The sequence below is a fragment of the Danio rerio genome, chromosome 20, assembly GCF_049306965.1.
Source record: "Danio rerio strain Tuebingen ecotype United States chromosome 20, GRCz12tu, whole genome shotgun sequence".
Taxonomy (NCBI): domain Eukaryota; kingdom Metazoa; phylum Chordata; class Actinopteri; order Cypriniformes; family Danionidae; genus Danio; species Danio rerio.
In genome coordinates this window covers 45107946-45134423 of record NC_133195.1, presented here as the reverse complement: position 1 = coordinate 45134423, position 26478 = coordinate 45107946, and the positions used below count along the sequence as shown (strand labels likewise).

At 35.7% G+C, this 26478-nt stretch overlaps 1 protein-coding gene across 11 annotated transcripts in view; it reads right to left on the bottom strand.

Moving 5' to 3' along the window:
- Positions 1-472: 472 nt before the first annotated feature.
- mcm9 (minichromosome maintenance 9 homologous recombination repair factor) overlaps positions 473-26478 on the bottom strand; it is a 37658-nt gene continuing 11652 nt past the window's right edge. For 2 of the 11 annotated variants that reach the window (XR_012395532.1, XR_012395533.1), the window contains exons 3-14: positions 22452-22768; positions 18766-18847; positions 16336-16536; positions 12414-12539; positions 12163-12282; positions 10327-10501; positions 9431-9633; positions 7545-7637; positions 7253-7456; positions 5018-5100; positions 4774-4919; positions 656-2288 (exon numbers count right to left, since the gene is read on the bottom strand). Coding sequence is in view for 6 of the 11 variants with exons in the window: in NM_001346160.1 (NP_001333089.1) it covers positions 860-2288; positions 4774-4919; positions 5018-5100; positions 7253-7456; positions 9431-9633; positions 10327-10501; positions 12163-12282; positions 12414-12539; positions 16336-16536; positions 18766-18847; positions 22452-22768 (3086 nt within the window). In the remaining 5 variants the exon portion in view is untranslated. Of the gene's footprint in view, positions 2289-4773; positions 4920-5017; positions 5101-7252; positions 7457-7544; positions 7638-9430; positions 9634-10326; positions 10898-11157; positions 12283-12413; positions 12540-16335; positions 16537-18765; positions 18848-22451; positions 22769-26478 lie in introns of those variants that run through there. The other 9 variants (XR_012395536.1, XR_012395537.1, XM_073932531.1 and 6 more) reach the window with 7 other exon arrangements.

Here is a 26478-nt window from a genome sequence, read left to right as displayed (position 1 = left end):
CAATATTGGCCATTATAAAAGTATAACCTACAAGAAAAAAATGCAAGCAATCAGTCATGTGCAGAATCATTGTACGATTACATTAACTAATTTATTAACTTATCTTTGTGCACAGCCAAAACACGTTACCTGAGAACAAGTAAAAGATTCAAAAGACCAAGGTGGGGGAATATGTCGTTAGAGACGAGATAAATTAAACATCACACCTAACAAATATAGTGAGATTAGATCCAGCGGTAGATCCTTGATGAGCAGTCTGACGTACACAGTTCTCATCGCTGCAGTGCATGCCAGAGTGTGTGTGTGTGTGTGTGGTCACGTGATGTGCGTTTTCAGCGGTATAGTGGACGGAAAGTTGTTTAGAAACGCCAGTGTGGATCGTTTTCATTCTAAAACACTGTTGTAAAACTAAAACGTATTGGTGTAAACGGGTTCAGCCAGGGCAGCGTGAAAATACCAGCTCAATCTCTTATTTTGCTTTAGTGCAGTACTCCTCACGATTTGACGACTGTTTAAAATTTGGGCAAATCAAAAAAGTTTTTTTTTTTTTTTTTTTTTAATGACGATTACATTAAAGAATAAACATTTCGATTTAACCACATTAAAACAAATGGAGATATTCAAATTTGTAAAAACAAACAACTGAAACCAGAAATAAAAACATAACTGAAATTTACTGAAACAAAAGAAAAAGTGCACATAGCTTCTTTACACTGCCATTATTGTGACGTCAGATCTCATCTGATATATGTGACATATTGTTTTGCGGTAATTAAAACATCACGTTTTCAAAAACAAACAAACAAACAAACATTAAAAATAGAAATATAATGCTATTGCACAACAACCACATCTCGCTTTACCAGTTCCAGACATCATCAAAATCTTCATCATCTAAGACAGACGAGCTGAACAGTGAAAACCCTTTAATGAGTCCAGCAGATCCTCCAGAGCCCAGTTCAAAACACCTCCTCTTCCTTCCAGCGGTTTCTCCATCATCCTCCTGCCTGTCAGAGATCTCTCTCCTCATACTCATATTTGTCATGTTTTCCTGTTTTTCAGAACCTGTTGCCACAACATTAACACCGCCATTTGCGGCCACCGGTGGAGTCTGCACTGTTTTATGTCCAGCCTGCTCCTCAGATGAGCCCGTAAAGGAAAACCTGGAAAGTTTGGCCAGAGTCGAGCTGGCGACTTTAGCCTTTGGGTGGTCCGTCTTTAGTGGCTTTTTATTAGAGCCGTCGTCGTTCTCACCTGGAGAAAGAGCATTCAGTCTCGACAGCAGCTGTTGGGGATGTTCTTTATCCTCAAACATCTGTTTCTGAGCTGAACTGTCATCATTCAAGAGCTGTGAGGAAACATCTTTGGGTGTATTATACATTTCCATTCGGAGAGTTTTATCAGCTCTACTGCCCTCAGCTGGAGGACATAAGATTGACTCATTTTTCTTGACGTCCTGTTTTTTAGGAGCTTCAGGCTTCATTGAATCTCTTACTGATTCTATAGGTGTCAAGTTTGTATTCTGAGTTTCCATTCGGAGAATTTTATAAGCTCTACTGCCCTCTGCTGGAGGACGTAAGCTTGAATTGTTTTTTTTAACACCCTGCTTTTTAGGAGCTTCAGGGATTATTGCATCCTTTTCAGATTCTATACAAGTCTTGTTTTTACTGTGGGTTTCCATTCGGAGAGTTTTATTAGCTCTACCGCCCTCTGCTGGAGGATGTGAGTCTGTCTCAATCTTCCTCTTCTGTTTTTCAGGAGCACTTGTGCTTGTGCTTGCATTAGCGTGACTCATTTTCTCTCTGGGCTTGAAAGTGAAGTTTGTAAATTTGTCGTGTAGATCCTCTCCACTCTCCTGGTAAGTGTCTGCCATGTTTTTACGTTTGGAGTTTTTCATGGGTGTACTATGAGAGAAGATGTCCTCCAAATCGTCGTCTTTGCTCAGCAGGAGGGTCTCTTTCATCTCTTTCAGTCGTTTGCCTCTGAGCTTTTTGGAGACTGTTTCCTGTACAGCTTCTTCCACAGATACATCTGCGCTTTTCGCCCACACCGAAGCCTGCTGCTGTTGGTTTCTGCTCGTCATATCTGGTGGTGTGGTGGCGTTCTGTGTTGAGGTAATGACTGGTGTTGGAGGATTGTTGGAGGTGATGTTGGATGAGCTGGATAAGGAGTGGAACCAGTTCAGGCCGAGTTCTTGGTTACTGTGATTTGTACTGGTTGTGTTTTCATTTCTGTGTTCACTATGTGATTGAGGACTTTTAGGGGATCCTGGTCTACCATTCTGCAGCCTGGAGAGATATATTAAAGCTTTAATTGAGTAAGAGAACTTGTGATCAATTTAGATGCATTTTTAATTAAATAAAAGTAAATGTTGATTGACTGGATTATAGGAAGGATTCTATAATATAAACAATGAAATTTTAAACATAATAAATATAGAAAGTTTTATGAGTGGATTAATTTAGATGTGTTTTGTAAAACATTTTCCAAGTGGTATTAAAGCTTGTACAAAAACAGAACTAAATATTAATTGATATCAAGAAAATTACCAGACTATATATACATTTAATTCAAATTTGAAATATATTTAGAAAGTTTTATCAGAGTATTTCTGATCAACAGTTCTGTCTGGTTTTCAAATCTGATTAGCTGATAACCATAAGATATTGAAGTAATATCAGCACTCATACAGCCTCTTCACCCTTGTGTTTTACTCCACCTACACGAGTGGCAAGTAGAGGACACTCCACAGTTTGACAAATATTACAGCTGTTGGGCAACATATTTTACTTTTGAGGCTTTTTTTTTTTTAGGTAAGAATGTAGTTAGATTGCAACTATGCAGTTTATTTATGACAACAGTGCTATTTTAAAATATTTATAAGTTTAGAGTTTGGCAGCCATCAGCTTGCCATACTGAGCAGCGCAAAGACGGTTGACGTTCCGCCACAAGATGGTGACAGAGAACAGCATTTTTTTTTAGCATAAGTTTTAAACAACAGCTGAACAAATTATTACAGAACAGGTGAGGGCAATTCTAATGCTGCGTTCACACCAAATGCGGAACGCGCGTCAAGCTCTAGTGATTTATATGTTAAGTCAATGCAAACGTGTGAATAGACATCCTGCGAATCGATACACGCGAATGGCGGGGCGCGAATTAAGCATTTTGTGCGTTTGACGCCCTTAACGTGCGTTTCGCGCAAATCACTCGGGTTCGAAAATCTGAACTTCAGCGGACATTCGCGCCGCTTTAACCAATCAGAAGCTTGCTCTTGTGGGGGCATGATTGTGACGTATCGCCTGTTGATGGTGTCCGGGGAAAATCCTCCAGCCGACACAGACAACAAGACATCAAACTGGGCTTGGCTCAGTCAGAAGCACAGCTGAAAGCCTCCGTCATCCAGGTTCAGTTTCTGGAGGAGTTTATCTGCTCACAGAGCTGGATGCACCTCTGAAATAATCTAGTGGACTCAGACACGGCCCTAAACGTATCGAAGCTGTTTTTCTGTCTTCATAAAGCACATAAACAGTGTTATTTTCTCAATAAAATCCATGTTAGCCATTTAGCTATGAAGCTAGAGTCACCGGGCAGACAAAAGCCCTGCCCATCACGCCAATCCGCGTCTGTTCTGAAGTGAATTTGACACGCGAATGAGGTGGATTTGACGCGCGAATGAAGCGGGGTTTGACACGCAAATGAAGCGAGTAACCTTAAATGTTCACGCGGCTATTTACGCGCGAATAGCACGATTTATCGGTGCGTTCCGCATCTGGTGTGAATGCAGCATCAGTCTATCGCTTTCGTTTGTATGTTGTAGTGCTGTATTTATAACAGTTATCTGGTAGTGTTTGCTGGGCTTTGGCTTTTTCGGCTAAATCACCTGTTTTGTCATCACTTTAGACATTATGCTAGAGAATCATTCAAAAACTAGCTCTAAAGTGACGTTGTGTTTTTAAGCAACAGTTTCTGCTGTTTTGACCGCCAGTTGCAGATGTGTATGAATTGTAGCAGTGCGATGTGGATTTATATATCGTCCCTGGTAGGACACTAAGGCACTCGGCCTGCCGCCTTGAGTCAACGCATGCCTCCCACCAGTGCCGATATGCACTGGTACTTGTGTGATATTGGTCATGTATATTTTCTAAGTGTTTTTAAAGCTTAAAAAATAGAATTATAGTAAATATCGATTGACATAATTACAATTTACAGATTTTATTAGATTATGTAACTTAAAAAAATAACAAGTTTTATCAAATGTATCAAACCACAAAGTGGTTTTAAGGCAAAAATAGAGCTAAATATTGATCGATAGGATTACAAATAACAGATTGTTAAGGATTATAAAATTAAATTCTAACGGTAAATTTAATAAATATGGAAAATGCTAATTAAATGATTTAATAATATAATATACAAACACACATTAATGAAACGTCTTTAAAAAATATAAGTTTATAGATATTTATATAATATTTCATATCATATGTAAAACATTTACCATTTAAACAAAACGAATTAAATAAAAACTTTAATAAACAGCATGCTTAATATTTTGAGAAAGCCATGCTAATGTCTTCGATTCTCTTATGACTAAAAATGCCTTGTCACTTTTGAACAATGTAATTCATCCTTACTGAATACAACACAAACAATTATAATAAGTTTAATTTGCTTTAGCTAAATAAAAATAATTTCAAAACAACAGCGTTTATGTCTTATTCAAAAACATCACAAACAAACAGTACTATGTAAATGACCATTTTGCTTTACCCTGAGAGTCTCTGTAGTTCCCTCTGTAGGAGATCAGAGAGTCCCAGCCTCTCCAGTACAATCTCACACTGTGTTTTATACTGTTCACAGGGCTCATCAGGAAAAGAGGTGTGCAGAGCATTCACATTTCCCAGCAGAGCGCCTCCCTGTGGCCAACACAAACAAATGCTCATCAAAAGAGTAATATTACTTTAGGTTAATGGAGTAATGTCAGTGAATTTAATGTACATAATAATAGCAGTACCTGCATGGAGCACTCCATTACAGACACTACCACAACAGCATCCTCTACTGTTACAGTCTCTCTAAACATCAGCCTAGCATGAGCTAAAACATAAACACACACACTGACAGTCAAGTCAATCATGCAAAGGCTTTTAGCAAAAAACTACATAGGACAACATTGCAGAAATACAGTAATGCTTGCCTGAAAAATCATAGCCTGGTTTTGGCATGCTCCTGGAATGACTTTTCATTTTGTTAACAAGTTTGAAACTGATTTAGTACTACTTTACCATGTTTAAGCAGATTTTTAGCATGTTGTAGCACATATTGTAATACTTTAGCATGTTAATGCCATGGGTGGTGGGTAATGGTGCGCAACGTATCTGAAAAGTGGTGGTGGCGTGTGCGCGCGACGTAACTGAAGAGCAATAGGGGCGTGTTATCAGCTCTACTTTGATGTTTTAACACATGATGTTAGCATGAATTAGCATGTTGTTAGCATGTTTTCTAGTACAGACATCCCAAGTTGGAGATGATTTGCGGATAATTTGCAGGAGTGGGTGCTTGTAGAGCTGTGGGGTGTATCTGAAGAGCGGTAGGGGCGTGTGCGCGCAATGTATCTGAATGACGGTGGGGGCGTGTGCGTTCGATGTACCTGAACAGGCAGTGGGGCTTGCGCGCGACCTACCTGAAGAGCTGATAGGAATGCGGTGGAGAGAGGTGTGCGCCGTATTTAAAGGATAATTTAAGAATTTCTGGGAGATTATCATTCGTTTGCGGGCATCCGGTAGTCTCTATGCATTTGCGGGAGACTCCCGGAACTTCCGGTAGACTTGGGATGTCTGCTAGTATTTCATAAATGACTAGCATTAACATGTTTCTAGTATTAATTAGCATGTGCTTCCATCAATTCACATTAGCTAGATTGCTAACATATTTCTAATAACTTTGTAAACATTAATTAACATGTTGTTAGCATTATTCTGCTATAACTTTTTTAAAAATCACATACATTTTAGCATGTTGTTTACCACATTGCAACAATTAACATGTTGCTAACATGTTCACACAGGTCTGCACAATCTTAACATGAATCAGTATCATTTTTTTAAGTACTTAACATTGGTAACATGAAAAGATTGAACTGGTTGCTATTTAACATGGTAGCATATTGTTAGCATAAATAACTATGTTGCTGGTATTAATTAGCATTTTGTAGACATTTATTGCATATCGCGTGAATATACAATTTGGTAACGTTAATTAGCTTGTTGCTAGCATGCTTCTAACATGATTAATTGTTAATGTTGCACTGTTGTAAGCACTGGACTAGTTACTATGCTTGTTTAAGCAGATTATTACAATGTTTTTTGCATGTTGTAGCACATATTGTCACTATGTTTTACAATTTTGCAGCTAGCATGCTTTAGCATGTTAACAACATAGTACAGGCCTTTGTTAGCTACATTAGCATTTTTGCTAAACAGTAAAATAGTTAACATATTTTAGAGTGCTGTTAGCATGTTTTAGAAAAAAACTAACATATTAGCATGTTACTAGCACATTTCTAGTGTGTATATCATGTTGTTTAAATTAATTAATTAATTGTTTCTAGGATGAATTAACAGGTTGACTATTATGTTTTATGACACCACTAGTATAAACTTAGATGTTTTAAAACGTTACACATGTTGTTAGCATGTCAACAGCATGTTTTCTAACATTTCATATAAACGTGTTGTTAGCATTATCCTGTTATAAACTTTATCACATACATTTAACATGTTGCATATATTGACACAGGTCTGAAAAATCTTAACATAAATCAGTGTGTTAGCCAAGTATGGTGCTGGTATTTCTGTCATTCATTGCATATTGTTAGCATGAATTTACAATTTGCACACAATAATTAGCTTGTTGCTAGCATGCTTCTAACATGATTGACTGTTAACATGTTGCACAGATGTAAGCACTAGACTAGTTACTAGGCTTTTTTGCTAGTGATCAATAGATAGATGGACAGATAATGGTTATAGATTTTAATCACCCATAAAAAAACAACAACACAAGTCTAATCAGTTGAAAAACATATCGCATAAACATTCAGATAAGCCTCATAAACAATGCTGTGGTGGCTGTAACTTTTAAGCTCCAAATTTTGTCTCAGAAGATGAATAAACTTAAATAGTAGATTAATTTAGTCATAAATCAGAGTTAATGAGATCAGTTGTTATGCTAGGTGCTAACATCTTACCCTCAGCGAGGCGGCTGAGACTCTCCAGCATGCGTATGGTTGTTCGGGCAGCGTTTCGACTGTCACTCTGTCTCTGCAGCTGATAGTAGCGGCTCAGGATAGTGTTTGCTTCCGGTGTTATACGAGGCTTAAGAGTCTTGATGAGGCAGAAATAGGCCCTCATCTTCTCCATGCTCCATAAACACAAAGACTCGCTCGGCGCTCCTGAGGGGAAAAAACACGAGAGAAGAGAGTTAGAGAGAAATGTTAAGATGAATATTTTATAAATGTGCAACAAATGGCAAGGCTTCACCATGAACTTCTAGTGAGTATCAAAGAGAATCTCAGGCAAATGAGAGGCGATTCAGGACTCAAGGGGACAGGTTTTCCTTCCAGAGTGGCAGTGCTTGGGAAAATAATGAATATTGAAAATGCAACAAATCCCATGATGGAGAAGTAGGCATAGATAATGAATGGAACGTATGATTCAATAACACTTTAATGATTCACAAAATGGTAAAACAGTACAGTTAATATATACTATAAAATATAATTATTTAAATGAGAATTAAAGCAAACAAAAATATAATGACATAGAAATAAGTATAAATATTATAAAATAAGATAATTTATTGTGCAAAGACATACTCCTAAGATAAAAATTTATATATTCTAAATGCATGTGAAATATAACCTACAAAATGTTTACCATTATACATTTTATAAATAAATGTATAAAATTACTTCATAAAGGATTTTTAGTTTTACATATAAATTATTAATTTTTAATAAAATATAACAACAATTTAAAACGTAATAAAAGATTTTATTTAAATATTGTTATTCATATAGGATACATAATTCTGAAAAATAAAATAATAAATATAATTATAACATACATATAATAATATAATATGATATAATATATGATACAATTTAATATGATATGATATGATATAATATAAAATAATATCATATAATATTTATTGCTGTCAAAATAAGTGGTTAACACATGCGATTAATTCTAAATAAGTAACGCGTTAAAAAAAAAAAATCCGCAATTAACGCAGTTGCAGTTTTTTTATTTCCTGTTGTGGCCGTGGTGAGTTCAACATGGAAAGAAATATGGATAAGACCAAGGAAGCACTTTTTATGGCAAGTTTCAGTATAAATAATTAATGAGCTATCAAAGTCAGCGCATTCCTCTGCCTTTCAGCACGCGCCCTCCAATGTTTCATTAAGTTGGACGTGTTTCCCGATTTAACGTTTTGTAACGTTTTGTAGTTTTAAAGTTTTGTAAAGCATGTGCTTCGCGTTGTTGTGTCAGAATCCTTGTGAAATAAAGCCATACTTTAGAACGCTTAGTTTAAACAAATTTTAGGAACGTGATCATGCGTGTTGAATCTAAAGGGAGTCGCTCCAGCTGCGCTGTCCTGCACGCGGTGTGTGCGCGGTTTGGTGTGACACAGCACCTACCTGTATGTGCCATTGATATATCGCTTGATGCTTCCTTGTCGCAGCACCAGCGTCCACAAAAATAGCCACCGAAATTCATATGCTGATTCAGTAATCCTGCTTGTTCTCACTCTCAGCTCACATCATTCAAAACAAAAGATCCACATTGTCCCCCAATAATGTCAACCGACTGGACTGTCTTAGCAACTGTCTGAATGTAAAGAAGGACTAAGCAAAATTATTTTGTAATTGCTTTATAATTAATGTTCTCAACTCACACCAATACAACTTTTCAATGAGTACAATTGTTTGTATTCAATACTTTATTATTATTATTAAATTTTCCATTTTTGCAATGCCTATATTTTGGCATTTTTTTTGCAGTCCACTTAGAATCTAACTTGGAAATCAATGTTTTCTTTATTGGTATTGATTGTTTTGAAATTCAAATAGCATTAACATTCCTGTGTTTTTATTTCTGTAATAAATATGGCTGTCAAGCCAGGATCTTGATGGTTTATTGTGGGTATGTTGTTTACATGAAGAAATCTGTGTTACAAGTTAAACAAAAATTTTAATAATGAATTATATTTTAAATTTAAATAGTTTTTGTCTTTTGTTTACATTAATTGTACATTTGAATAGCCAAAATTACAAGTTTCAGTCTTTTTAATGTACACTGCAATTAACCATGCAGTGTAAATGCAGCCTAAAAAAAACAAAAGACTCTTCTCTGGGACGAACCTTTATTCTGCAGGATGAAGGAGGAGATGATTTTGTCCCAGTCTGGGTTTTTTGTATCCAGCAGAACCAGGACGAGGTCGAAGCGGCTCAGCAGGGGGCTGGCGAGAGCCACGTTCACAGACACAGACACATTAGGGTCATACTGGCCCTTTGGGTTAGTAGCCGCTAGGATGGTGGTTCTTGTGTCTAATTTGCACACCATTCTAAAATGTAAAAGAGGGATATTTAATGATGCTTTCATGCTTCTGGTTAATAAAAAATGGTAAAGAATTATCCAGTCATATATTACTCAGGCACATAGTAAGACTGGGCAAAAAAAAATGTCTTGTTTTTTCCCCAAATAATTTAAGTGGTCAAAAAGTTACTCAAACACTATAGATTAATTTCTTTTTTATATTCTGTACATTCTACCCAGCACAAAAGCTAGAGAATCAGGGACAGTGCTGTAGGGCTGGCTGATATTTAATGTTCGTTGCCAGAGATTTGTATTTCTAAAGAGATTCAGAGATTTGTATATAGTTTATCTGTAAACTAATCTGTGCAGCAGAGAAAACATTAAAGTAGCATTGGAGCAGCAACAAAATATGGATGAACATAAAGAAAAAGTGGAGCAAGTTGGATGTGTCATTAAAGTAGTATGAGGCATCTTTCTTCTTTCTGTGGCACAAACCTCAGCATGCTTAATTCCCTCAATTTTATGGCTTATTGCAATCAGAGCGGTCAAACACACACTTATGTTTCAAAATGTTGTGTATTGCTGCTCTAGTCCAGTGTTTCTCAACCACGTTCCTGGAGGACCACCAGCTCTGCACATTTACCATGCCTAATCAAAATCAAATGGAATGGGGAAATCTTCTAATCTGATAGCATGTGGGGTTATGAGCTCCAGCACTCACCCGGCTTTGGCCACGCTGATAGTCTGCTGCTCCATGGCCTCATGGATGCTGGTGCGGTCGTGCTCTTTGATGCTGTTGAACTCATCAATGCAGCACAGGCCTCCATCAGACAGAACCAGAGCTCCAGCCTCCAGATGCCACTCTCCAGAGTCCTTCACAGCCGCCACCGTCAAACCTGAGTCACATTTCATAATCACACGACAGCAATAAATGCCCAATGCATGGCACAAACTGATGCATTTTTCAAAAACAGTATGTGTACACAGCAATTTAAAAAAGTGTGCAACAATCCTGAAATTTATGAGAAGTGGATGAGACAATGTGCGCATTAGAAATTACTACATAAAGTTTGCATATTTTTTTGTGTATAATCCATCTTAGGAGGGTTATTGAGGCAGTTATGAGAGATTAAACATTATGGAGCCATTTCAATGTAATTCAATGTAAATAGCATCCACATTCATTACATCTACTTATTTTCATATATAACACCTTGTTATTTAACCTCTAATCTAAATGTTAGGGGTTTCCAATATGATTAATTTTGCTATTTAAATATCCAAAATTGAAACTAATGCTTAAATGCTTACAGTCAATAGTCTCGAATGTATTTAAAAATGAAGTATAACTAATGTAGTACACTATAAATTCTTTTTTGTCTTTTGTAAAATTATTTGTATTATAATTTATTTGTTTTTATAATTTATTATTTGTTCTTGTGATAGTAAAGCTGAACGTTCTGCAAAAGAACGATAGATAGAAAGAACCATAGATAAATAGAGCGATAGAATGTTAGAACGATACATACAACGATAGATGCAATGACAGAACGATTGATAAAATGATAGAACGATAAATAGAATGAGACAGAATGACGGAGAGATGAACAAACAGAACGATAAACAGAAAGATAGATAAAATGATAGATAGAATGATGGATAGAGTGATAGATAAATAGAACAATGGATAAAACGATAGACAAAAAGAGGGATAGATAAAATGACAAAACGATAGACAGAATGACAGACAGACAGACAGACAGACAGATAAATAGAGCGATAGATAGATAAAATGATAGTACAATAGATAGAACGATAGATAGATGAGGCGATAGATGGATAGATAAAAAGATAGATAAACTGATAGAACGACAGACAGACAGACGTACAGATGGACAGAACGATAGATAGATTGATGGACAGACAGACAGATAGATAGATAGACAGAACGATAGATAGAACAATAGATAGAACGATAGATAGACAGACAGACAGATAGATAGATAGACAGAACGATAGATAGAACAATAGATAGAACGATAGATAGACAGACAGACAGATAGATAGATAGACAGACAGACTGACAGATTAAGTTAATATAATAATGTTCATTCATAAAATGTTGTAATATAACAAAGTTAATATGTTAATTATATAAATGATATAACTGTAGTTTCATCAATTGATTATCACACATTTTATGTTTTCATTTAAAATGTATTTAAAGGTTTAGTAAATCTGTTCTTATTCTTATAAGTCGAAGTTACACTGAATAAAAAAAGTAATAAATTAATTAACAATGAAAGAAAAAGCTGAAAAATATACTTTCATACACATATACTTGACAGTTACACTTACTCATAAAAGTATGTCACAACAGTCAAAACCAATAGTCTACTTTTACTTCATTTTTAACGTGCATTCAGAAAACCTGCATACTGCACACAGAACAAATTCAATTCAACACTACTATGCTTCTCAAAACATCGCTCTAGAAAGCATATCCAGAATGTTAATGAGACGTTGACATGAGGTTCAGAAGAAGAACATGTGGAACCTGCATTAGTTGATCCGATTCCTGCCGTGAGCACAGACCGTGGTGTAATCTTAGCAGCGTACTTCAGAAACTGTGACTTCCCAGTGCCTGGATCACCCACCAGCAACAGATGAGACTCTCCTATACCCACACAGCACATCCACTGAGTCACAACTATTCAGATCTGTTCACATGAGTTATACGGTTTCAATCTTGCCTTAACGATGAGCCAAAATGTCAGAGCGTCCATTATGTGTAGTGCGAACACATACCTCTCACCTTGGTTCCAGATGCATCTATTCTCTGCACACCACCTGCCAAAACCATAGCAACAGCCAGCTTGACGACGTACATGCCGAACACCTGAGGGCACAGACTCATCAAGATTTCATTCCTGCCTTCAAAATGTCAAGAGAAAGAGAAGAAGAAGAGATGATATGAATCCCCAAAAACACACTCAATCCCATGAGATTCAAACATTATGAGTGGCTGTATGGGTTTAATGGATGCTTGCTAGAAGGTTCTGACTGAGTTGTTGCTAGGTTGTAAAGATGATTGCTAAGTAGGAACCAGAGGCGCAAAATACCTGGTTTTAGAGGGGTTTTGGCCATTTCCAGCCTGGTCTTAGTGGGTCAGGCTGGAAAATGACCAGCTAAAACCACTTGATCAGCCTGGTTTATGCTGGACATAGCTGGTTATGACAGGTCATCTTCTAGCCTGACCAGCTAAGACCCGAGGATTTGACTCCCCATTCAAACAGAATGCCAGAGAGGGGTTTCAAAGACGGCTGCAGAGTTAAGTGACTTGCCTTAAAGGGACTTTGGTATAAACCACTAAGAACACCACAGCCACAACTCAAAGTACTTCAGCAACATCCCAATACACCCTAGAAACAATTCAGAACATTCTAGCAGTTCTCAAGTTTATAACACCACAGGCACCACTCAAGGCATCTTAATCTCCCAATATAACTCACAATCCTCTCAAAACACCTTAACAACCAACCACAACACTCTAGCGACCATTAAAGAACACCATAATAATGTCCCAATACACTGAAGCACCAACACATGATAATAGACTGCACTTCTGAGACATTTCTAAAGCATCCTATGAGAACACAGACAGTTTTAAGATATTAATGTATACAGAGTATTCTGGGGTAAATACTAAATGAGATACAGCTGTGCATACTCTCATCAATATAACAATGTTTGTGACGCTGTACAACAATAATGAATATTTCGGCATTACTGTGCGGGGTAGGCTTTAATAAAATACAATTTAATGGTTAATTCAATAAATAATACTTAGTATAACCCTCTATGGCTTGGTGTTGCCCTCAGGCAACAAACCAGTTTTTTGGTCCACAAAACCCCCCTTTAATTTTTTTAAAAGGGGGGTTTTGTTAAAACATTACAAAAAAGTCTAATAAGAAGAAATTTGAGATAGGTGAGGATTTGACCTGTCTTCTGGGGGCAATAGCACTATTTTAGGAATCACAGCCTGCTTAAGTACACTGCTAGCAGAATGTAACAGATTTAACTTTTTAACATGTTTAAATTTAAATATCTTTATATTAAACATGTGTGATGTGCATGGATATGTGAAGAAGCATATTTGATTAAGAAAATACACTTTGTTATTATCTATATACTAAAATGATTTGGTTTAGGATGACAAATTGCTTTACTGTAAAGTATTACAGGAAATGGAAGTTGAAACATTTTATAGAGGTAAAGAACCAGATTGAACCGTTAGGCTCCTTGCTTCTGACAGCGAGCTTTAGGAGTCACATTAGCAATGTTTCCATTCAAAGATGCAAATTAAACTTGCAAAAAGCCACAGTTTATCTTTAACCCTGTTTAAACAAACCTGATGAAACTAATCAAGTTCTTTAGGCTTGTTTGAAACCTACAGGTAAGTGTGCTGAAGTAGGGTAGGAACTAAACTCTGCAGGGCTGCTGCCCTCTTGGAACGGAGTTTGATGTGCATCTGGATTCAGCCCAATTTATGGTCATGGATACACAGAAAAAGAGATACAGAGTACCAAGATGCAAAGGTTCTTCTAAAGGAGAATGCCCAAACTCAGTCCTGGAGGGCCGGTGTCCTGCAAAGTTAATCTCCGGAGTTTAATTGTCAACCTGCCAATACATTTCTATGCTAGTTGGAGCTTGAGTAGTTGGTTTAGGTGTGTCTAACTGGGGTTAGAGCTATACTCTGCAGGACACCGGCCCAGCAGGACTGAGTTTGGGCACCCCTGACCTAAAGCCAATTGACCAAAATATGGCACCCACCTTTGCTTCAACAACTTTCTGAGGTTCCACAATGAATAATAAATATTAATAAATAAGTACATTCAATCGGTACCCCACAGGAACACACAATACACCATTTATGGCTAGTTTTTGATGAAATATTACTTATTGATAATGTTTACGTAAATTTTTTCTAATGTATTTATGGGTTGTTTGTACCTCATTTCACATATAATAATATACAGAAAACCTTTAGTACCCTAATAGCACGTTGTTGCCCTGAGGCAATAAATCAACAAGTGGTGGAGGGGCCAGGGGGAGCACATATTATGATTGATCCATTATAAGGGACCGCCAAGCACCCAAAAATTAGGGTGAAATATAGTTTTTTCCTCCTAAAAAAAACAAAACAAAACCCATGCCATCAAGGGTATAATTACTGTTTTTACATTACTGTGATGGTTGGGTTTAGGAAGACATTAATAGTATGGTACTATACTGTACTGTAAAAGTACAATAAATGGGTAATTTAATAAATTATAAATGACTCTCCAACCACAGCTGTATCCCTTTTAGCAAAACTCTATACTGGGAGTTTTGGACTGGTTATTATGGTTTGATAAGTTGCTAAGAAGTACTTATTATCAGTTGCTAGAATGGTTACAAGGAGTGGTTGCAGAAAATGAGTAGGTGGTTGCTTATTTATTTATGTTTGTTTTGCTGTATATTCACCATGTTGAACTCATGTATCTGACTGATTAGAAATGTAATATTCTTAAAATGTGATTTAAGGTTTCATTCAAAAAAAAAAAAAAAAAAAAGATGCAGCATGAGTTACATGGCAAAGTTAAATATGGTGGCTGGAGTTAGGGATGTGTTCAAATAACTTTATAAGCAATGGCAGCCTAATAGTGATATTGTGCGTCAGCAAACACTAGTGGCAACAGATTACAACACAGTTTCATGGTCTTCATCAGCTAAACTTTCTCTACAGGAACCAAAATCTAGTTTGGATAGCAATAGGAAAGTGAAAAACCTTTTATATGCCAAGGAGACATGATGCTGTAAAAGATCCTGCTGTTCACCCAAAGGTTAATATAGTTTTGCATTTGTTTAAATGGGTTTTTGGGCATTATTTTTTCTTTTTTTTTACATTTGCTATACATTTCAGCTTAGTTTTAGATTGTTTGCTTCATTCATGTTTTTGTTAGCTTTAGTTTCATTTTTATTTTGTACACACATTTCTATTTAGTTTTTATACATCTAGTTTTAGTTAACCGAACATGCCCAGTGTCGACCACAGCAAAATTTAATGTTTGCAATGTTTGTTAACTCTGGTGCAAACTTTTTAGTATAACAAAAAATAATTGTCAGATCAGACACTGCATCCAAAACTGCAATGAATACAAGTAAAATTGATGAAGAATTCAGAGAAGCATCTTCATATTAAAGATGAAACTGCATGGTTAGTTAAACATGCCTAATTAAATTTTGTTTTGCCAAATGAAGAATAGGTAAAACATGTTTTATGTTTATATATTAAAGATGTTTCTGTATATAACCATCTACAGGCCAGATTTTCTACCAGAGAATGAGTGCTAATTATTTTTGCTAATTATTATATTATTTCAGCTAGTTTTTCAGTGACTGCTGTTAGATTGATTCAGCTTTTAATCTATTGTGAATTCTTGTATTATATGTCAGGACAATGTTTTTTGACCAATATTTCAAGTCTTTGTTTACTAAAATAACTTTGTTTCAGTGACTGTTGTTAGATTGGTTTAGTTTTAGTTATTAGTCTATTATAAAATCTTGTATTATATGTCAGGACAATGTTTTTTGACCAATACTTTTAGACTTTGTTTACTACAATAACCTATTTCCACCCAGACTGCATTTCTCAGAATCACTATTTTAAAAGACAGAGACTGTGTACCGGCAATGGGGTCATGTTTGTGACTGTCCCAGAATTCCTCAAACTCCTTCTGAATGTCTTCCAGCACCAGTGCTGTAGTGGACTGCTCATTATTGACCTCTATATAGTTTGCTTTCAGCACGATCTCCACATCGCAGCGGCAGTCCTGAAACATCGGCTTCCAGCGCTGACACACAACTCCGTACACTGTGATGTCATCTCCTGTAAGATACACATGACAGCATCACACGAGTCAAAAAGACATGTGATGACGCCCTGAGGGAAGCTACTATTATTATAACAGTGAAGTAAACATAAACAGCAAGCAAACACGCTGTGATTAAAAAAATCCCAACAAAAACACCCTGAACAATCAAATCCTACCATGACAAAAAATTCAGAACAATAAAACTCTAAGAAAGCTTTAAATATTTTTCTTCTTTACATTTGATTGTGCCTACGCCTGTCACGATATCTATTTTGTTTTACTATATATTGCACCAAAAATATTGCGATAAACGATACTATTGTAATTTGTGTCACTCATTATATAATGCTGAATGATAATAAAATATCACAATGCAAGTACACTCTTCCAAAGAACACATCTTATTTTATTCTTAAGAATATTTAATTTTATTAAAGCCTTTTCAACAATGTAATACGTAGGCATTGAAATTAGAATGTGAAAACAACTAAACAATAATAAACGTTAACAAAAAAATGCAAAGTAAAAAATAACAGAGACTGCAATATCTGCTACCAGATCTATTTTCTGTTGTCAGACTCCCACATCAAAATATACTATAGTAATTTTATAGTTAACACTATAGTGTTTACTGCTAACAGAGATAGAGATGTTGCACAATCAGCTAAAGAGTAGTAGCTAGTATTGTTTCTTTATGAATGGGCAACATATATTGCATCACCAAAAATTATTGAGGTCATGTCCATATTTTGTGTGATAAGTCGATATATTGATTATTGTGACAGGCCTAATTTCACGTTTTTGCAAAAAAAAAAAAAAATATATATATATATATATATATAAATATATATATATATATATATATATATATATATATAAATTATGAATTTATGCTATGATTTATCATAAACACTGCATAAAACTTAATTCAGTGCAACAGTACACAAATTGTTTAGTGGACTTTACCTTTAAAATAAGTGAGTAAACCCATTGCCTCAAAATTATTAAAGTATTTATTTAAAGTAATTATTAAGTAAATAAACTATGTGCATAATTAAAAAAAAAAAAGAATTTAAGTAACAACAGAATTACTTACATTAAGTAAAATAAACTTTTGAGGCAATGGATTAACTCACTTTTTAAAAAAAATTATTGCTTTTTACAGTGTAGTTAATGTTAAAAAAAATACTTGAAACAAACCAAAAAAATACTTAGAACATATTATATAATTGCTGTGTGGTGGCACAGTGGGTAGCGCTGTTGCTTCAGAGCAAGAAGGTTGCTGGTTTGAGCCTCAGCTGGGTCAGTTGTCATTTCTGTGTGGAGTTTGCATGTTCTACCCGTGTTGGTTTTCCTCACAAGTCAAATGACATGTGATATAGATAAATTGGGTAAGCTAAATTGCCCGTAGTGTTTGTGTGTAAATGAGAGTGTATGGATGATTCCCAGTGATGGGTTGCAGCTGGAAGGGCATCCACTGCGTAAAAAACACATGCTGGATAAATTTGCGGTTCATTCCGCTGTGGCGACCCCAGATTAATAAAGGGACGAAGCCGATAAGAAAATGAATGAATGAATAATAATTGAAGTTAAAACAGAATTACTTGTTTTTTTTTTTTAAGTAAAATCGGATTTACTTTCTTTTTTAAAAACGAATTGCTTTCTACAGCGTAGTTTACATAATACTTAGAACAAAAAAAACAACTAAAACATATGTGATTTGATGACATACTAATAATCATTTCTTTACTGTCAACTTGTAAAGGGCAGTACACTGTTAAAGTGTTTTTCTTTAAAGTTTTGTCTTGTTTTTAGTACAAATATCTAAAATTACCTAAATCAAGAAGTCTTACCCATAAAACAACATAAATGATCTGCGAAAACATGGATATTTTACTTTGGATATTTTACTACCCATTGGCAGATTATTTTGCTTCAAGAAAAAAAAAAAACACTTAATTGTATGTATTGTATTTTATATGTATTATTATTGTATTGTTTTTCCCCTCTCTTTTGTTGAAGTAAAATGTAAAAAGCACATGAATAAATAAAAAAAAACACTTCATTTTGATTTAATTATGAAAACAAACATGTTTTTTACTAGTCCAGAAAACGCTTCTTGATTTCAGAATTTATAGATATTTGGACAAGACATACAGTAAGACAAAAACTCCAAGTAAAAAAAACATTTTTTGTATTGTACATGGATAAACCACAGACTGAACTCTATTTCTGCTTTTAACCTGATTTGCAGCTGTCCACAAGATCATCCTCCAGGATGATGAGCATGGATCGAGGAATGCTGCCCACCGACAGCTTCTGTACCTGTAGGTGAGAGTGCATTTACATTTACAGTTTATTTTCAGTTACATCAGCTTCATAGTAAGACCCTGTCAACATCAAACAGAATGTGCTATAATCTTTTTTTTTGTGACAAACACCTGAGCACATCAGCTTATGCCTAGTTCACACTAAAGGATTTTAAGCCTGATTTGAGCCCGATTTGGAAGTTAACGAGCTCGCCGACAGATCGGGCTGTGATCGGGAAGAAATCTGCGGGTGCTCGGCGCTCGCCGCTCTTTATGTGTGAACTACTGAGCAACGCATCAACGAGGCTCGCTGACGCGTCGCCGACACCTCGCAGACGGAAATCCAACATTCAGCATGCTAAATATTCCAGAGCAGTCGGCCGACTCAACCCCACGTGTGGTCAGATGTAGTGACGAGCTGCAGCCAATGAGAGAGCAGATCAGCATGAGCCGCGTGCCTGTGTGTTCAGGAGCTCAGCAGAAACATCTGTGATTGGTCAGAATGGGCATCGGTGCACTGGCTTCATTCTGTGTTCGCACAGACATGAGAGGAGGATATATTAACAGTGGAACTAGAATTCTGTAACTATTAGAATTACCATACTGCTCATTCTGACGGTTCTTATATAAAACGCCATATTGTCACAACATATTTACATTCAAAGCTATTATTGAGATATTAAAATTAAGCTTTGAATGTCTGGCATCATATTTAATGACACCATTACCCTAAAAATATAATCTTTTTTTTTTGGTAATGCAGCCTATAAATATGTAGTTAAGATACTAAAACACTTAAAGGCTTGGCTTTCATTTTCACTTTCAAACAGGAGCTATTTAACAGCACATAATATGCTGTTTTGAAAGATATCTGAAGTAAATTGATGTTTTTGCCATCAGAAAGTTTTGTTTATGTTAGCAGGAAGTTGCTAGGCAAGAAAATGCACACATATTTAAAGTCACAGTGAAAAGTATCAGACATGCATGCTGTCAGTTTGATCAATATGGTAATTTAAGGCAGAAATGCTCAGTTCTTTACTGTTTTGTAATAAAAAAAATAACAATGTCAGAAAGAAATACACTAATAGTTAGAAAACGGCAGGGTGTTATAAATATGTTAGTTTTATTTCAAAGAGTTATAAAATTACAAAAATTAAAAACTCTCTGTGTATCTATCCACTGGAACCTGCAGATGAGTAATTAATCCGCTCATAAATCAGCTGATTTGACGATGTTTTTTAAATGCTTTCTTCAAAGCTTGAAACGCTGTCAGTGATGTAATCAGCACACAAGCAGCCAATAGTGTTCAGCTTTTTCTGACGACTCCTCCCTCAAAATTTCATTGGCTGTGGTTTGGTAGCTTGAATGAGCTGATGGGGAATGAGTTGTTGTCAGATCATGTAGTGTGTGACCCCCCTCTTGTGGATCGTTCACGGAGTGTTGCGTAGTGTGAACACCACAGAGATTAAAAGACACAAAGTCAGGTCATGTAGTGTGAACGGCACAGCGATCTGCTGATGTTTAAAATCCTGTAGTGTGAACTAGGCTTTAGTCAACACGAATATAAAATTGGGTGAGACTTGATTTGGGTTGTGGCGTGCTTTTGGTAAATCAGATGTGACCGAATGATTGACCCACTGTAGCATGTAGTAAAATATTCTAAAATTAAATTTAAAAAATGACAGTGGAGCTAGTGGTCTGCAATAATGATCAACATTTGCATCTAAATACTTTTTTTTTTTTTGGAAATTTTCAATAATGAATATAAAGGATTAGAATGAAAAATGTATGGTAAACAGAATCTATTATTAATGTGAATGCAAGAGTGTATGAATGTTTCCCAGTGTTGGGTTGCGGATGGAAGGGCATCCGCTGCGTAAAACATATGCTGGATAAGCTGGCGGTTCATTCCTCTGTGGCGACCCCTAATTATTAAAAAGACCAAGCCAAAAAGAAAAAGAATGGATGAATCACAACAACAGAACTCACAAATAATTTTACTAATTTTAATTTGATCTACTATTGAGTGCATCCTAAACCTTTAGTACAATGATTTTATAACTGAAATTACAAATAATACAGAAAAGAGATGTAAAGCACACAAACCAAAAAAGATGAAAATTAGGCTTAATTAATGTCTTGATAATTAAAGCTAAATGTATGATTCAGGAGGTGGAGAGAGAACAAAAAAACAGGAATAATGGGAATTTTATTTACTATGTAATTGTAAATAAACATTCATTAATTTTCCTTTGGCTTAGTCCCTTTTTTATCAGGGGTCGACACAGTGGAATGAACCGCCAACTAGGCATGGGCCGGTATAAGATTCTGACATTTTAATAACCTTGAATATAAATATCACAGTTTCACGGTATCACGGTAATGAGATTACTATTCTAAGATATATTATTTCTATTTGTCTAGGTAAAAAACAAAACCTTATTCCCATTTGAACACAATATATTTTAATTTGGGAAACATTTTAATCTTTGGTATAGTAGCAAAACAGGCTAAATAATTTAAATGAATAATTGACTTCTGCTGTCTTAATTGGTTTGAAAAACACAGATTTATTTACAACTTAAAACTGCATCTTTGGATATCTTTCTGCTGGAGATACTGCTGTCCTAAAAAAAAAAAAAAAAAAAAAAAGGAAATAAAAAAAATCATACTCACCTTAGGAACGGTATAGCAGAAAATTTTAACTGATTTAAAACCCTGACTTTTCCAAACCGCGGTATATCTTGCTTGAACACGGTTATCGTCCCATGCCTACCGCTAACTATTCCTCCGTAAGTTTTATACAGCGGATGCCTTTTCCACATCAACATGGGAAGAATTGTTCCACACAGAAATTCCAACTGGCCCAGCTGGGACTCAAACCAGCGACCTTCTTGCTGTGAAGCGACAGTGTTAACCACTGTGCCACCGTACCGTCCCTTATTCAAAATAAAATGTCATACAAACATTATTTTTTAAGATACTTGATATCATGTGTGTCATTATTGAAAATGTTTGTCATTATAATTAAGAGTTTTTGTTTTTGAATACAAAGAAGGTTCATCTTGGACACAAGATGTACCTGCAGTCATAGAATCATCTGAATATAGCATATATAGAATTTTGCTGGCTGACTTAGGCCTGGCATGGATAGATGAATGGCAAAGTAGACTGCGACCAATACCTGTCCTAATAAGTGATTTACTGAATCATTCATTCAGACAATCATTGCACGATTGTTGTGACTGTCTTTATGAATTGACAATTGCATCATTTGCTCAACTGATTCCTTCACAAACAGATGCATTCAAGAACAAAACTCTGAGAAGCACAAATCCTTAGCTGTGGATTTATCTGGAACATGTTTTTTGCTTGAAAATGGTAAAAACTAATGGTTAAACTAATTCATGTCTAAATATGGAACCTGAATTACAGTATATGTTTTTCCAAAGATAACATGCTCGATACCAGCTATTTTTGTAGACAAAAAAATATTGCCCTCATCTATATACAACAGAATATATTCATTGTTAAATAAGCTATTTTTTCCTGCACCAGGGTGCTTCAGAGTGACTCTCCCTGAATAAACAGCACTAAAATCACAAAAATAAAACTCTCACCTGCTCCTGAATTTTGATCTCCTGGTAGTCCTTGCAGGCGGCCGGTGGGGCATCACTCCCAGATAGGCAGGTAAATTTAAAAGAACCACATCCCTCCTCACTGGGGCAGCTGGTCGGTGGAGTGAAGGTGTAAAACTGCTCAAAGGAGGCCTGCACGGAGAACACGTGTCTGCACTTATTGCACATGTAGTCTCGCTCATACTCCAGTACTTTGGTTACACTGGTGCGGATGACAGTGCCCGTGACAGACAGGAAATGGCCCACGTCTCTGGCTTTAGGAATATGATCTCTAGTCAGCTCGGGACACACAGGTAAACCTACAAACAAGTAAAGAAACACATTAAAAGGATTAGTTTACCCAAAAATGATTATTTAGGCATGGGTCGGTATAAGATTCTGACGGTATAATAACCTTAGATATAAATATCAGTTTCCCGGTTTTGTGCTCACTACTCTAAAATATATTTGTTATAAATGTCTGGGTAAAAAACAAAACCTTTCCCCCCTCTGTATACAACATATTTTAATTTGGGAGACATTATTTTGGAGCAGTAAACATGTCACGCTTAATTATTCAAATGAATAATTGACTTCTGCTGTCTTCATTTGTTTAAAACACTGATATTTTTACAATTTAAAACGGCATCTTTGGAGATCTTTTCTGCTGGAGATACTGCTGTGCTAAAAAATCTAAAAAAAAAAAAAAAATGCAAATAAAAAAATCTTACACACACCTTAAGATCGGCATAGCAGAAAATCTCCAGGGCCCGGTTTTTCAAAAGGTTTAATCTGGATATAAATGATCCAGATTTAGTAATCCTGTTTTTGCGAGCCAGTTTTTCAAAGCAACATTGGATTGGATCAATCTGATCCGGATAGGAACTTTTCAGGATCACTAAATCTGGATTACCAGTGCTCAATCACAATGTAGATGGATAGATAGGCCTATGTAAAGAGCAACAAGTAGAATAGCCAGTGTGGGGTAAATATAACTTTATTTTTATTCGAAATGAAAACACACACACATTTAAAAAATAAATAAATAAATAAAAACAATAAAAACCCCACCCCATCCTCTTCCAGCTGTCTGCTCATCTGAGACCTACAACACAAATACTGTACATTGAGGATATTTATAATAAGTTTCAAATATAGATGTAAATAAAAAAGACTTAATGTCAAAAACTCCACAATAAGTTCAGACTTCCTCATCTGATTTAGGAACCTCATAGCCTTTAGGAATCTCAAGTCTGGCCTTGGTTTGCTGCAGTTTGGTCAGAGTCAGTTGTTCCTCTACCAGATGAAGCTGTGCTTCTGCTCTTTCAGTATCTTTTTGCAATTGTTGAAGGTGATTTCAAAAATCAGTGATTGCCATTCTTTGCATTTTTTTTGGTTATTCTGTAATCATTGCATGCATCACTAATAAATATTCTAAAAACAAAAATATTTTCCATTGTGATGAATATATATCCACACTAAATCCACCCTTCTGATGAGATCAGTTTAATCCATGTTTTTTGGATCAAAGTGATCCAAATCCTACAAAAAAGGTCTGAAAAACCCAAAGTAAAGGTTTGATTTGGATCAAAACCAAGATTAGATTATGTGATCTAATCCGATTAGTTAATCAGGTTTTTTCTTTTGAAAAACCCATTTTCAAGATTTGATCCAATCCCTTATCCAAAATCCTAGTGGATTACTTTTGAAAAACCGGGCCCAGGGTTTTAAAACCTTGACTTTTACAAACCGTGGTATACCTTGAACACGGTTATCATCTCATGCCTACTCTTATTAATTATTCACCTTCATATGATCTCAATCCACCAAGCTCTTTGTTCATCTTCGGAAAACTAATTATCCTCATCCTCTATAGACAGCAACATCCCAAATCTGCCAAAAAACAACAACGATTTGACAACACAGAATGCCTCAAACTTCTACATCAGATCAGGATGCGCATTTACTATGGGCAATTTGATGCTTGAGTCGCACTGCTGACTCTAATGACATTATACAAATACAGGAAGGAGGCCAAATACTGGAAGCAACTGAAAATGTGCTAATAATTTGCTAAAACAAAAATTCAGAAAATAAGTTTCACACTTTGGCAAAACAAAAGGTATTAGAGTAATTTAATTATGACTGAAAATATTATTATTATTATTTAACAAATAACAACAATTAATAACAATTTAATATTTTTTAATTCAATACGTTAAATACATTATGCTGACGTCAACATGGTAAACAATTGCATTACTTGAGTACTTAACGTCAGCAATAATTTCAGCAAAAAAATAAATAAAGTTTTCTAACAATCTAAAACAAATGTTGAATTTCTGGGTAACTATTTCTGTTGAAGGAATAAGCAAGCATCCTATTAAACACTAGATGACAGTGTTATTCCACCACAGCCTTCAAGGCTCCGGCTCGAGTAGTGTTGATCTACAACTGGTAGATGGCGCTGCATACTCATTCATGAAAAGTTCAAAAGCGGAGTTACAACCTCTTGCATTTTCTTGCATAATAAACCAAATCAGAGCACATTCAATATTTGAATATGACCCCGCCTGGCACAGTTTCATCATAGAAAAACATAAAAGAAAGAAGAATCTGAAAAATGTCAAAGTTACTTAGGCAATAATAAACCTGCAAGCGCTTTTTCCCGTTTCCCCGTATAACCACAGACTGCAGTGGAGAAAATGGCTTTGTGAGCGTGTTGATTTGGATGAGTCACATCTGCAGGGCTGCAGATGAAGAGCATGTAATTACAGGTGACGGCAATCATCTCCTACAGGACATGAGAGAAAAGCTCTTGGCTTCGTCACAATGTAAACCATCCATCCCACATACCTGAGGGATCAAACACAAGCCTCTCCTTCAGCCTACACGTCATCTCAAACAATCTTCAGACTCTCGCAGTGCATGGCAGGCTGCTGGGTTTAGACAAGCGGATTAGGGCTGTGAAAAATGGAGTATACATGATCTGGATTTAAATAAGCACCTTTGTTTATGTAAGATCATCAAGGTCACATCAGTAGATGACAGAATCAAATGAATCATATAAAGCCATTTTAAAATCGATCAAAGTCGTCTTATAGTTTTTTAAAACAACTGTTGAGTAATTACTGTGCAGTGCACATTTGACAACCATACAAAAGAAAAATTAAAGTCAATTATTAATTAATTAAATTATTATAAGTCAGTATAATATAGTATAATATAATATAATATAATATAATATAATATAATATAATATAAGTGACACGGTGGCTCAGTGGTTAGCACTGTCGGCTCACAGAAAGTTAACTGGTTCAAGTCCCAGCTGGGGGTCCCTAGCATTTCTGTGGTGTTCCCGGGTGCTCCAGTTTCTCCCACAGTCCAAAGACTTGCGGTACAGGTGAATTGAATAAACTAAGTTGGCTGTAGTGTATGAGTGTGTATAGATGTTTCCCAGTACTGGGTTGCAGCTGGAAGGGCATCCGCTATGTAAAACATGCTGGATAAGTTGGCGGTTCATTCTGCTGTGGCGACCCCTGATGAATAAAGGGACTAAGCTAATATATAATATGCTATACACAGGGAAAAATTTTTATCATATAATCACTGCATTAAAGTGCTATCAAATAAACCAAAAAAAAAACAAAACAAAAAATGTGCACTTACATATTGTTCTTTTTGAAAATTCGATTAATACACGAAAGTAAAATGACTTATCATTTGAGCTTACATTCATTTAAAAATTGTGATCTTCTGATGAAAAAGTTATTACAATTAGCACAAAAATATTAGCCTGTTTTCAGCACTGATAAATGGTTGAGCAGCAAGTCAGCATATCAGAATGATTTCTGAAGAATCCTGTAAGACCGAAGTGATGATGCTTTATATAGTTTCATATATAGTTTCAGCATCAATATCACAATGCGTGTGCCCACTGGGCATGGGACAATGACAGTTTTCAAGGTATACTACGGTTTGGAAAAGTCAAGGTTCGACTCTGCGGAAAACCATAAAGAATTGTTTATTT